The sequence below is a fragment of the Siphateles boraxobius genome, unplaced genomic scaffold, assembly GCF_051911475.1.
Source record: "Siphateles boraxobius isolate OS27281-9 unplaced genomic scaffold, OSU_SipBor_1 24, whole genome shotgun sequence".
NCBI lineage: Eukaryota > Metazoa > Chordata > Actinopteri > Cypriniformes > Leuciscidae > Siphateles > Siphateles boraxobius.
This window is the reverse complement of record NW_027508855.1, coordinates 1-14,580: the sequence shown is the minus strand read 5'-3', so window position 1 is coordinate 14,580 and position 14,580 is coordinate 1. Positions and strand designations below refer to the sequence as shown.

The following is a 14,580-nucleotide window of genomic DNA, read 5'->3' as shown; positions in this document are numbered from 1 at the left end:
AGCGAGAGAGAACGAATTAGTAAAATACAATTTAAAGGTGAAAAATCCCTCTGTTGGTTTGTAAACATATGTATGTGTATTTGTCCTACTTTTAGTGTCCAGTCCTCCTCGATACCCTGCCCAGCCCTGCAGACAGATTGTGTCGCCAAGGAGATTCAGAAATTTGTCAAAGGTCTCACTTCCTGTTTCTGAAAAAAGTACAAAAACATAGAAAATCAACTTGATTGTAAAGCAATAATAAATTTAACAGACATCAAGTGTGAGCCACCTTATTCTGTTCACAGATATTTTAAAATCAGTGTGAATTATAATTAATTGCATTGTAGTTCCGTAATATGATGTATTTCTAAGTGAAACAGAATATTATTTATTTGGTAATTGGTTATTATTATTACACAGATATACTGTATTTAGTATTATATGTTATAGGTTCTGTGCTCACCGTTGCTGAACATTTCATCATCTGTTAACTGTCCATCTTTGGCATAAAGAACACCAAATTTAAAGTTTACGCTGCCCTGTAAGAACATATAAACATGTGAGGAGCATTCAGGGGGAATTCACTAAGACATTGATTTAGAAATCACTAAGAAGGTCATCTATTTGCATTGCATACTTAAATCAAACACATACACACATTTGACAGTACAAACCTCTTGTTCCTCAAGCACCAGTAAGTCCTGCCAACAATAAATAAATAAATAACAGTTTCGCTCAAATCAAATCATTATATCCCAGTACAATAAAACAATCAGTTTCCATCAAGGTTACATTTCTAAACACCAGTTAGGAGCACTAATAGTGTGAGTTACACAAACATTACAGAGAGCATGTTCATGCATTCAAATATCTGAATGCCACTAACAATGGCCTTTGATTAGCGGAACACATTTCCAAAAAAGCCAAGCTCTCTGGAGCAATAGCAGCACAGACAGCGGCTGCGTTTGAATCCTAAAGTGATTATGAAGCAGAACAACAAACCAGAGCAAAAATAGACAGTAATTAACAGAGCAGAGGACATGTAATGTTGATTGACAGGTGTGGGTGCGCACCTTCTGAATCTCTGGGTTAAGGATCTCCCTCGGGCCCTTTTCGAAACGATCCACATTCATGGCACTGGTGGGTGAAAGGGTCAAGAGGGGCAAAGCGTTTTAATTTATTTTTCTCAAATTTAATCTTCGCATGTGCGAACAAGGTGCATCAAAGACAGACTTACCTTAATATAGATTTGACTGATAGTGTTTTTGTCGGACTGTATGGAAGGCTGATTTTTAGAGAACCCTGAAAGAGATGGACACATTTCACACATTATACAAATCTAAAGCGAAATGTGACAATGGGATAACAAGACAGCTAGCCAGTAATGCTGGAGGTTACGACACAAGGTTTTATAACCGAGACCTTGTTGTTCATAGGAAGGTGACATTTAATACCGTGTCACTGTGCATTCAGGGTTTTTAGGCATTTAGTCTTCACATACTGGCCTTTGAGACAACAGAACAAAACAGTGTAGTCACTTTTACAAAGAGGTCAATCTGTTATGTGAGTCACTGCTCTGAGTAAATGTGACGCACACACGACTCACCGTCTTGCGCCAGAGGATGGCTCGGTACTGTGGGACCCTCTGGTTGTTCTGGTCTGACAGAACCACAGACAGGAAAAAGGGGTTCTTCTCCGCATCCGTCCCCACATAGTTCTGGTGAACTACAGAAAGAAGGGACAGAAAAGTAAAAAACATTTTTTTTTTAAATTTATTCCTGTGATGGCAAAGCTACATTTCCAGCAGCCATTGTTCTAGTCTTCAGTGTCACATGAATCATGAAATCATTCTAATATGCTGATTTGCTGCACAAGAAGAAAAAAAAGAAAAGAAAAAAGAACAAATTGCTGTTGTTTTTTTACTGACACTTGTGATCAATTTAATGCATTTAATGAACGCAGATATAATACTTTTATTAAACATGAAGAGAACTCAAACACAACAATCAATTAACATTAACACAAGACAATGAACTGAGGAAGACAGAAGGCTTAAATACACAGAGGATGATGAGTAACAGAACAGGGAACAGGTGTGGACTAATTAGAAACAATGACAACGAATGAATGACTAGAACTCAGGACTAAAGAGACAATAGGTGTGTCTCAATCAGCTCCCTATATGTAAATCAGTAAAACTTGAACACAAATCCGGCCACTGGTAAGGACCCTGGTTCACTACACATTGGTACAGTGATTTTTTATGCTGTTAAAACACATTGTTCTGTTACATATCCTTACAACATTTTAACTAAATATTAATTATAAATGTTAACTAGACGTGTTCACTACCTTGTCTTTTCAAATCTTCTATTGTGTGTCATTATATTTGAGTTGGCTCGTGCATTTTAAATTTTAAGCTTTAGAAATGTGACATTATGATTTTAACAAATTATTAACAATTAACATATTTTAAGACCAATGCATATGAACCAGTTGGTTCAATGCCTCAATAAAACGAGTGAATCTAACTTCTATTTTTCTATTTTCTTTTCTGAATATTGTAACTTGAGCCTTCTTGACGTGCTGCCTGCACAATGATGCAGATAGATGCCACACCAAAGCACTGTGGCCATTTAAACTGTCCTCAGAGACGTGACTGTGAAGACGCCAGCCTGTTTATTTAGATCTATTCCTGGAGCCTCAGAATAAGAGGACAAGAGAAAGGAAGGGATGGAAGCCTTCTGTTTAAGGGGGATATTTTGGATTGAGACAGTCCAGGTTTACAGACAGAAGACAAATGAAAAGAGGCTGAAATCCAATTAGAAGACAAGATCTGGTCTGTCTCTGCATCTCCAGCCTTCCTCTGTAGAATATTCTGTCTCTTTCCCTCTCTCTCTTTCAATCTCTCTCTCATTGAATGGAAGCTATTTGCAGTGATATAAATCAATTAAAGAGACATAATGCAGAATCTGCCTCGGGAATGTGTGTGCGAACAACAGTGTTTGTATTTGTGTGTGAGGAAGGGAGGTAAAGAAAGACAGAGAAAAGAAAAAGAGAGTGATGAAGTGTATGGCAGAGTGTAAAACATAGTATTTTAGTATAAAATATAAAACACTATAAAATACCATTATTTGGTGCTTCATCCTCCTCAGCACGAGAATGCAGACATTCGAAAATTGTTAACTGTACCACATGTAATAAAATGTGTTTGTTTCCACTATTTTAAATGGAATGCATCTGGTTCCGAATAAGACTTAAATTCCCCACCCAATCTGACTAATTTCAAACATTGTTCAATTATTTCCTACATAAATTAACTTTTTCTTTCCCATAAACTCAAAATTTCACAGAACAGTATTTCTCAAAATAATGCCACATTAATGCTCTCCATGTGTTGAGTATAATCTCAACATGTACTGTATGTGTGTGCATGTACAGTATGCATATTCAGTACAAGTGAATTTGTAAATCTGTGTGTATATGTGTGCATACTCGATAATTGTCAGTGGAATCCCACCTTTTCCCAGAAAGTACTTGAAGTACCATCTGGTGTGGTACTCTGGGTTCTCCAAATGGACGTCAGTTCTCCTCCATGTTCCAGGCGTGTAGTCAGCGGTCTGCAGAAAAGCCCCACCAAGAATTGAACTAGGTACAGGACTCAACAGTAAAGATTTGTTTTGTACTCGCTCTGTAACATTTTCCCCCAAAAAAAGGTTTTATACTGAACAGAATTATAAACGCAACACTTTTGTTTTTGCCCCCATTTTTTCTTGAGCTGAACTCAAAGATCTAAGACTTTTTCTATGTACACAAAAGACATATTTCTCTCAAATATTGTTCACAAATCTGTCTAAATCTGTGTTAGTGAGCACTTTTCCTTTGCTGAGATAATCCATCCACCTCACATATCAAGATGCTGATTAGACAGCATGATTATTGCACAGGTGTGCCTTAGGCTGGACACAATAAAAGGCCACTCTAAGATGTGTAATTTTTCTGTATAGGGAGTGGGGGTGGGGTGGGGGAGTCCAGGGAGGGTTCACGAAAACAAGTCAGTATCTGGTGTGACCACCATTTGCCTCACGCAGTGCAACACATCTTCTTCACATAGAGTTGATCAGGTTGTTGATTGTGGCCTGTGGAATGTTGGTCCACTCCTCTTCAATGGCTGTGCGAAGTTGCTGGATATTGGCAGGACCTGGAACACGCTGTCGTATACGCCGATCCAGAGCATCCCAGACATGCTCAATGGTTGACATGTCCGGTGAGTATGCTAGCCATGCAAGAACTGGGATGTTTTCAGCTTCCAGGAATTGTGTACAGATCCTTGCAACATGGGGCCGTGCATTATAATGCAGCAGCATGAGGTGATGGTCGTGGATGAATGGCACAACAATGGGCTTAAGAATCTCTTCACGGTATCTCTGTGCATTCAAAATGCCATCAATAAAATGCACCTATGTTCATTGTCCATAACATATGCCTGCCCATACCATAACCCCACCGGCACCATGGGCCACTCGATCCACAACGTTGACATCAGCAAACCGCTCACCCACACGACGCCATACACGCTGTCAGTCTTCTGCCCTGTACAGTGAAAACAGGGATTCATCCGTGAAGAGAACACCTCTCCAATGTGCCACACGCCATGGAATGTGAGCATTTGCCCACTTAAGTCGGTTACGACGACAAACTGCAGTCAGGTCGAGACCCCGATGAGGATGATGAGCATGCAGATGAGCATCCCTGAGGCGGTTTCTGACAGTTTGTGCAGAAATTCTTTGGTAAACCGATTGTTGCAGCAGCTGTTTCAGCAGGTGAAGATGCTAGATGGGGAGGTCCTGGGCTGGTGTGGTTACACGTGGTATGCGTTTGTGAGGCCGGTTGGATATACTGCCAAATTCTCTGAAACGCCTTTGGAGACAGCTTATGGTAGAGAAATGAACATTCAATTCATGGGCAACAGTTATGGTGGACATTCCTGCAGTCAGCATGCCGATTGCATGCTCCCTAAAACTTGCGACATCTGTGGCATTGTGCTGTGTGATAAAAATGCACATTTTAGAGTGGCCTTTTATTGTGGCCAGCCTAAGGCACACCTGTGCAATAATCATGCTGTCTAATCAGCATCTTGATATGCCACGTCTGTGAGGTGGATGGATTGTCTCGGCAAAGGAGAAGTGCTCACTAACACAGATTTAAACATATTTGTGAACAATATTTGAGAGAAAAAGGCCTTTTGTGTACAAAAAGAAAAAGTCTTAGATCTTTGAGTTAAGCTCATGAAAAATGGGGGCAAAAACAAAAGTGTTGCGTTTATAATTTTGTTCAGTGCATTTACAATTTCAGATTTTTCACAAATATATTTTTTTTCCTCTACAAAAAGACGGTTTGTAACAAGCTTGAAAAATGATTACAGCTGTAGTGTATCTTCATAACCACATTTCCAATTGTTTTATAGTTTCAACACCTTTTTTTGACTGACATATTCAAGACTATCACAAGTAATTTTTGCAAATTTGACAAAAACCTCTATCTTAGAATATAATAATATGGATAATAATATATCATACAATTTTACTTTTTAAAAGTTTACTTTCAAAATACAATAAAAAGGATGCCAGGGACACTCTATTTTTATAGGGCTTTGTTATAGGGAACACGCATATGTATGTGAACACACAACATGTCTGGTTATACCTCTGCTCACCCAATAATCAATCCCATCATGTTCTAGCAGAAATTCAAATTTATTTTTTCATGCTGACAAATTGTAAAAAAAATAATAATATATAAATAAATAAATAAATAACTCCGCGTAAACAGCAGCTTTCCTACTTTGAGAGTCTGGAACCCTAATCACTATGGTGACAGTCCCCCCTAAATCATTAACAACCAATCAGAGGTCTGTTTTGGTGGGATAAAGCATTGAGGGTTGTCATAGCTACAGTCTGGTGCTTGAAATGAAAAGGACAAGTGGATGGAGGAAAGAGAGAGAGAGGGGGAGGAAATGAGAGTGAGAACATTGGGGATTGATTGAATTGCTTTGTTTTGATTGTTGTTTTTGCTGATGCATGTGTGTTTCATTGAAAAACCTACAGACACACTCGCAAAACACAAAAGCTGGCAGTTTTGGTTTGTTTTTTACTGCCAGAAGATGAATATTTGTTCTCTCTCTTTTCTTCTTCTTTAAATACATTGTACCGCCCCCGTTCCTGCAGTACTGCACTGACTTGAACCCGCAGCCATCAGAATGCATGTGAATGAGTTCAAAATCTTATTGAATCACTCCATGGTCATGAGAGCTTCAAGAATTGTAGGGCTGTTTAACCTCTATCCTGGTCATTTTCATAATAGTTTTGTAACGCTTGGTGGTCTATTACAATCCAGCACATACCGTGCATACACACACACATTTCAGACCACACAATATTTAATGAGTATCTTACCTCATCTATTGAACCGTTCTCCACTCTGAATCTCCCAGCTCTCTGTATGGCCCCGTCTGCATCACTGGAGATGAGCTGAGGAGAAACACAGATACATCATGAACGTGAGACCACCTGCATCAAGTAGAAGAGCTACACAGTAGGGTCCAAAAGTCTAGTAAAATGCAGTTCCACACAAATATTAGGCAGCACAACGGTTTTCAACATGGATAAAAATAACAAATTATTATTTGAGTCGCAAATCATCATATTACAATGATTTCTGAAGGATCGTGTGCAACTGCAGACTGGAGTAATAATGCTGAAAAATTCAGCTTTGCCCTCACAGGAATAAATAACTTTTTAAAATATACTACAATAGAATTTTCTTTTTTAAATTGTAATAATATTTCACAGTATTACTGTTTTTACTTTTTGATCAAATAAATATAGCACTGGTGAGCATAAGAAACATCTTTCAAAAACATTTAAAAAATACATTACATTTTGAACACTAGTGTAAATAACTTTCGGTAGTATCAAGTTTTTATTGTAACCTCAGACTTGCCTCCCTTCTATTCATTCTGCTGTTGAATCTTTCTCTTTAACGATTCAATTATTTTGGTTAAGAAACAACATAAGCAGTTTAAAACTGCTTTAGAAATGCCTATAAAAAGACACAAGAGAGACAGCGAAAAGGCAGCATATCTAATCTGCTGTGATATACACTCAACACACATACAGATGAGTTTGAATCATAAACACCCTTCAATGTAGAATCAGACTAATGTGTTAAGTGATGTCTGTGTCTGGTCTATCTGTGTGCAGCATTGATCACTTCATCTGTCACACACACACACACACACACACACACACACACACACACACACACACACACACACACACACACACACACACACACACACACACACACACACACACACACACACACACACACACACACACACACACACACACACTGTTTGTTTCTATCTATAAGAGTAGTATCAGTGAAAGTCTATCTGCTCAGATATTGTGTGTTTATGTGGAACAATCACTTGCACCTGACACGATGTAATCTGGGTTTTGCAGTAAAATTGCAACATCCCCCTAGATGGAACAATGTTGGTTGCTAGGCAACAGAACACAGAACCTCTCCCATTTCCTTTTTCTTCAGTCACCTTGTTTTCCTCCTCACATTTCTCTCACCTTTCTTCTCCACCTGTTGGTCTGCCTCCCTCTCTTGCTCTCTCTCTTTCTCTTCCCTCTTCTTTGTATCTGGCAGACCAAACTGCTATAAACAGACCACAGCTGCACTGCAGCTAGATAGACTAGCTGTAAGGGTGTGCGTTTGTTGTGTGTGTGTATGTGTGTGTGTGTGTGTGTGTGTGTGCCAGATGGTCTGCCTCGGCTTGAGAATGCCAAAGGTCCAGGCAGATCATTCTAGATAGATTCTTGCATGTAATAAGCACTAATTTGGCATCCTTGTTGAGAAAAATCAAGACCAAAAAAAAAAAAATGTATATAAAGTATACTGTATTAGTGAAACAGTCTTACAATCCACTTGGCTCTGATATCTAAACTTACATGATGCATGCTTGTATTCTTATGATTAGATAATAATACATAATACGCGTTAATGATAAAAGTTATGATAAAATAAAGTTATGAACAAATGTTCTTCCAGTAATGATAATAGAATGTTTGTTCAAAGTTATTTGATCTTTAATACTAAATACATTATCTGATGTTTAATACTTGAGTACATTTATTTCATAGTAAGTATACTACAAATCCATTAACATATTTACTGACATATCGCTTAAGACTTACTGATATAAATTTTAGAATTCAACTAAAATTTGATATTTTAGTTTTGATATCACTATTAGTAAGGATAGTATGATCTCTGTATAATATCAGTCTTTAAATTCAAGATATTTATAGTGTATCTAAAGTATACTTGCAATAGTTCCACTTTATCACAATCAAATATACTTAACTATAGCTTTATTTATATCTCAGCACTATTTCTGGATAACTAGTACAAAATTAGTTGTTCAAATTTAACAGACTTTAAGTATATCAGTTTAGTTACCAAAAGTACAACTCCAGGGTATTTATATTAGGTATATAAATATGTAAATGTATTTGTAGTATACTTAGGAGGGGTGTAACGATACCCTCATATCACGATTCGATACATATCACGATACTGAACTCACGATATGATATTATTGCGATACTCCAAGACATGGTAAAAGGTTAACAAAAATGTACTTTTGATTAAAATGCTAAATTTGGTATTACATTGGGTGTGGAAATGAATAGGCTTGGACATAGTACTGGTAACCCGATGCACAGGACAATGGTGACACCAGAATAAAAATATTTATAATTCTGAAGCTGAAAGTACAGAATCATTTTAGACAAATATGCTTGCACTCTATCACTGAATATATTTAAAATAATGTAGGCCACTTGTTACTGGTAACAAGATATTTGGTATTATCTGGACCCACAAATATTACCTGATTGCAATTTTATACATTATATTCAACATTATTTATAGACATTTAATGTAATACTGACACTAAAACTCTGTAAACTTAAATTTTTTTCACACAGAAATGTTTTCATTTTGGGTGAATTACAAACAATACATGCTGTCACTATCCACGATACATATTGATGCATTTTTGTATTGCGATATATTGTGGAATGATATATTGTTACACCTCTAATACTTAGCATAAAATAAATGTATTTAAAATACATTTGGTATATTTATTTTTCACTAGGGTTTGTAGGCAGCGTTTGCACAAGAAGGTACCTCACCAAACTGATTTTGGCTTCTGAGGCGGTTTAATGTTCCCTTTCAAGGGAACTCGAGCTGCGTCAAAAGCTGTGGGAACGCCCCTGCGTTGTGCGTCATGAAGCACGTATGGAATCAGCCCAATGGAGAGATGGAACGTCATAGGCGGGTGACGTCATCGACCAGGAAACTATAAAGCACCCCATAAACTCAAGCGCAACAGCTTTCTGTGCCTTCAGTCGCGCTATATGTGAATCTGTCCCTGTGTGAATATTGTCTGTCTTTACATACTCTGCACCACATAAACAATTTATATATATTTATATATATATTAAGAGAGATATGGCGAACGAACAGCAGTTTAGGAAGTGTGTCCCTCCCTGCTCGCGTTATTTTACGAGTGGGGATACACACGTTCTTTGTGTTGTTTGTTTGGGAGTGCAGCATGCCCAGTCAGCTCTCGAGGGAGCTGATTGTGATCATTGCGAGCGTCTGCCATTAAGGACGCTCCGCTCCCACCGGGTGCTCTTCGAGGAGAGCGGTTCGGTGCGCGCTCCCTGCGGTTCTGGTCCCGCTCTTGCCGAGGCAGAGCGACGACGCGTATCGTGGGGATCGCAGATGGATCTCTCAGCGGGGTTAGAGACGGCCTCTGCCTTATCTCTCCCTTCACCTGTGAGATCCAGTGCCTCAGTCCAGTGTTCGGAAGCACGCGCTGTGGTTTCTTCCGCTCGGGCTGAGGCACCAGTTATAAATGAGGGAGATGTGGAGGATTCGCCACCTTACACTCCCGAAAGTGATGAGCTAGTGGAGGTATTAACAAGAGCTGTAGAAAAACTCAGCATTGTATGGCCAGTGACTAGACAGGAGTCTGTTTCTAAATCAAAATTAGATGAGCGATTTTTGCCGTCACGAGTGCAACCTCCACGCCGGTGCTTGCGGTATTTTGCAACCGCCGCTGCGCCGGTGCATACTATGTCTATCTCCACACTGAGTTGTCGAAATCGTGGAAAAAAACGGTGTCATATAGAGTGTTTAGTCCCCAGACTTCAACATATTCTAATATTGTCGGGGCAAAATCATATGGTTATTCGGCTATGCCTCGCGTGGAAGAGACGCTTGCGAGTTTTCTCTCCCTCGAGGCTGCGTCATCTGTTAAGGCACCGGCATTACCCACCAAGCCTCTTAGAAATATTTCGTTTTTTGTGGGTAAAGCGTATTCGGCGGCGGGTCAGGCTGCGTCATGTCTTCATACTATGTCTATTATGCAGGCTTACCAGGCTGACCTGCTGAGGGACGTGAGTGAGAGTGAGGAGGTCAGTGCTGACGTGGTTCGCGAACTGCGTCAGGCTGCTGATTTATCCCTGCGCGCAACCAGAGAGTCGGCCAAGCTAGTGGGTCGATCTATGGCAGCTCTGGTGGCCGCAGAAAGACATCTGTGGTTAAATCAGACAAATATAAAAGAAAAAGAAAAAGCTTTCCTTTTAGACACTCCTCTCTCCCCCCTGGGTTTATTTGGCGGTGCTGTAAATTCTGTCATCGATAAATTCCAGGAGAAGGAAAAGCAAACAACAGCTTTTAAGAAATTTCTCCCTTTAAAAATTCATGTCCCTGGGGCTGCTGGGCGGGAGCAGCCCCGGCCGTCTGCGAGCTCATCATATAGGGCGCTGAAGCAGAGTGTCGCGTCTCGTGCTCCCCCTGCTGGACAGTGGGCTCAGCAGCGCGGCACTCTCAGCCGAAATTTCCCAGTAATAGAACTGATCTGAGGACAGTTATATTAGCTAAGAAGGCTTCGGCTAAGAAGAAGTCCTGGCGCCACGGCGCGCAGGATACTGAGGGTGGTCCCCACCGAGGCGGAAAGGTGTTCACCTCTTTCTACGGTGCCCATTCTTCCTCGGTGCCCTCAGGGGCCCATTCTGCCAACCCCGCCTTCATGCCGGGGCGCAGACGGTCCCAGCGAGCGATTTCCCGAGGGACGCTCGCTCCCTCTGAAGAGGGTTTCAGAGCGGTTAGACCAGTTGTTCCCTGCCGGTGTGCCGTTACAGGGCGCTGCGTTTGCTGCTCAAGGAACAAGAGGTGAAAGCACTCCTTCAAAAGGAGGCTATAGAACGGGTTTTAGAGACTGTCGGGTCTGATGGCAGCAGCGTCCGACGTTATACCTTGCGGCCTGTTGTACATGAGATCGCTACAGTGGTGGCTCAGGACCAAGGTATTCTCCCCGAGGGGAAATCAGCTGCGCACGGTCAAAGTCACGCGGCGCTGCCTTCGTGCTCTGGTCATGTGGAAAGAAACTTGGTTCCTATTCAAAGGGCCTGTGTTGGGGGCTCTTTGTCGTCGCGTAACGCTAACGACGAATGCTTCCCTCACAGGGTGGGGGGGCGGTCACGAGTGGTCGTCCAGCCCAAGGGCTGTCGCAGGACCATCATCTATCACGGCTTATAAATTTTCTAGAGATGTTGGCGGTGTTCCAGGCTCTGAAACACTTCCTAGCAGACCTGAGAGGTCAGCATGTGTTAGTTCAGTCAGACAACACGTCGGTGGTCTCTTATATAAATCATCAGGGGGGCCTGCGGTTTCGCCGGCTTTACAAGTTGGCCCGTCAGATCCTCCTGTGGTCCCAAGGGAGGTTACTATTTCTGAGAGCAACGTACCATCCTGGATATATGAATGTGGTAGCAGACTCCCTGTCGAGACAGGGGCCAAGGCCGGGGATTTAGAGACTCCATCCCGAGGTGGTGGAGCTCCTTTGGTTGAGTTTCGGTCGCGCCGAGGTGGACCTATTCGCTTCCAAGGAGACCACGCATTGTCATCTGTGGTTTTCCATCAGCCATCCAGCCCCTCTGGGGTTGGACGCTATGGTGCAGCCGTGGCCGAGGTCACGTCTGTTCGCCTTTCCCCCGATTGCTCCGCTACCTGGAGTTCTGGAGAGGGTTCGCCGGGACGGGGTCAGCCTACTATTAGTAGCCCCGTTCTGGCCGGCCCGAGTATGGTTTGCGGACCTGATTTCTCTCCTGGACGGCTCTCCCTTGGAGCTCCCGGTCAGGAGGGATCTACTCTCTCAGGCGGGCAGCATGATATTTCACCCCCGCCCAGTATTGTGGGCTTGGCCTCTGAGGGGGGCCAGCTCATGAACTCTGGTCTCTCAACCGAGGTTGTTGAGACCATTCTTCACTCCAGAGCTCCATTCACGAGGAAGCTTTATGCCTTGAAGTGGAAACTCTTCACTTCTTGGTGTGGAGAGCACCTGCAGGACCCAGTTAACTGCCCAGTGGGTGCAGTGCTGGAATTCCTGCAGGAGCGCTTCTCCACAGGGCTATCCCCCTCCACACTAAAGGTGTATGTGGCGGCACTGGCTGCTTGCCACGTCCCTTTCAGTGGAGTTTCTCTTGGGAGACACCCGCTTATAACTCCTTTCCTTCGTGGCACACTGAGGCTGAGGCCAGCAGTTCGTACGAGGGTGCCGGCCTGGGATCTGGCCATCGTATTAGAAGGTCTTTCCCTAGCTCCTCTTGAACCTATGGAAGAAGTTCCTGAGAAGTTTCTCACGTTTAAGACTATCTTTCTTCTTGCTATCTCCTCACTAAAGAGAATCGGAGATTTGCAGGCTCTGTCGGTTTCACCCTCGTGCCTGGAATTTTCGCCTGGCATGGTAAAGGCTTTTCTGCATCCTAGACCAGGTTACGTTCCCAAGGTCCCTGCTAATGTTGTTAGACCTACAGTTCTGCAGGCCTTTTGTCCTCCTCCATTTCTGTCGTCTGACCAGGAGAAACTTAATTTACTCTGCCCTGTTAGGGCGTTAGACGCCTATGTCCACAGAACTGCCCTGTGGAGGAAGTCAGAACAACTATTTGTGTGCTTTGGGCCACCCAAGAAGGGGTGTCCTGCGTCTAAACAGAGAATGAGCAAGTGGGTGGTCGAGGCTATCTCACTTGCCTATGAGTCGGCTGGTCAGCCTTCACCTTTGGCTGTACGAGCCCACTCTACCAGGAGTATGGCGGCTTCTAAAGCCTTACTGTCAGGAGTTTCCCTCATTGACGTTTGTGATGCGGCTGGATGGTCTTCACCGCATACTTTCATTAAGTTCTACGACCTAGACTTAAGTTCTACCCCTGGGGCACAGGTGCTCTCGTCCTCTATGCGCTAGTTCTCACATGGCGGTCACTTGGTCCTATGGCGACGTGGGTATTAGCGTTCCCACAGCGTTTGACGCAGCTCGAGTTCCCTTGAAAGGGAACGTCTCGGTTACGTATGTAACCCTAGTTCCCTGATAGGGAACGAGACGCTGCGTCATTCCACCATACTCCCGGCATTCCCGCTAGCGCTTCCTTCAGGCCTATCAGAAGCTGTTAAGCTTGTGTTTATGGGGTGCTTTATAGTTTCCTGGTCGATGACGTCACCCGCCTATGACGTTCCATGTCTCCATTGGGCTGATTCCATACGTGCTTCATGACGCACAACGCAGGGGCGTTCCCACAGCGTTTGACGCAGCGTCTCGTTCCCTATCAGGGAACTAGGGTTACATACGTAACCGAGACGATCTACAACAATACAGAAATTTGGTGTGAACAAAGTGAATATATAATTACTACAATACAAATGTCTTGCTAGAAATGACATCAAAAGTAGAAAAAGTTGTCAGAAAATGTACATTTACTCACAAACTGACCACCAAATACAACTTTCAGAAGGGATCTTTATTGTTTAGCATAACAGCCAAAGAAAGGGAAAGGAAAGGAATGTACAGGTTAGTGGGATATCAAACGGAGTGAAGGATACATCTATGCTGCCTTTAAAATTTGATCAGTATCTCAGGAAACAGGAAGTAAAGCTAACATTAAATTTAGACGTGCCTTGAAGCATTTCTACCTCTGAAGCAAAATTTTTAAGCTTTCGGATGCAACCAACATTAGCAGAACATTCTTGAGAGCATTTGTTAGTTGGGTTTGAGCAGTGGAAAACGTCAGCCTCTAATGTGCAGAACAGTGCATCTGCATTAACTTCAGAACAGCAAATCAGTTGCACTGTAGGTAAATTATTAAAAGGTTCTGTGGATATATTTCATACTGTTTGAAAATAGATGCAGCTGGATCAAAACCCTTGAGACAACTTGACATTTGCCCATGACACAGGCCTTTGATAAACAACATTCCCTCTAATGGACTTGCACACCCCAGGAATCTACTTTAAGCACACAGAGACACAATTACTTGTCTCATGAGATAGTTTTTTCTTTTTTCTTCTTTAGCTCAGTGACATTCTGTGATGCTATTAAGGTGTTTCGATAAATACCATGAGGTTAATGATAGCAGGATAATGACAGGACAGTCTACCAAACTCAACCAAAAGTTCAAAACA

General features: G+C 42.2%; 1 protein-coding gene across 1 annotated transcript in view; it reads right to left on the bottom strand.

Moving 5' to 3' along the window:
* garnl3 (GTPase activating Rap/RanGAP domain like 3) overlaps window positions 1-6,509 on the bottom strand; it is a gene marked incomplete at its 5' end in the record, with an annotated part of 56,650 nt that extends 50,141 nt beyond the window's left edge. The window contains 8 exons of the mRNA XM_077241834.1: window positions 90-188; window positions 443-518; window positions 654-680; window positions 1,053-1,116; window positions 1,217-1,281; window positions 1,586-1,704; window positions 3,500-3,599; window positions 6,435-6,509. Coding sequence (XP_077097949.1) covers window positions 90-188; window positions 443-518; window positions 654-680; window positions 1,053-1,116; window positions 1,217-1,281; window positions 1,586-1,704; window positions 3,500-3,599; window positions 6,435-6,509 — 625 coding nt within the window. The remainder of the gene's footprint in view (window positions 1-89; window positions 189-442; window positions 519-653; window positions 681-1,052; window positions 1,117-1,216; window positions 1,282-1,585; window positions 1,705-3,499; window positions 3,600-6,434) is intronic.
* Window positions 6,510-14,580: the final 8,071 nt, after the last annotated feature.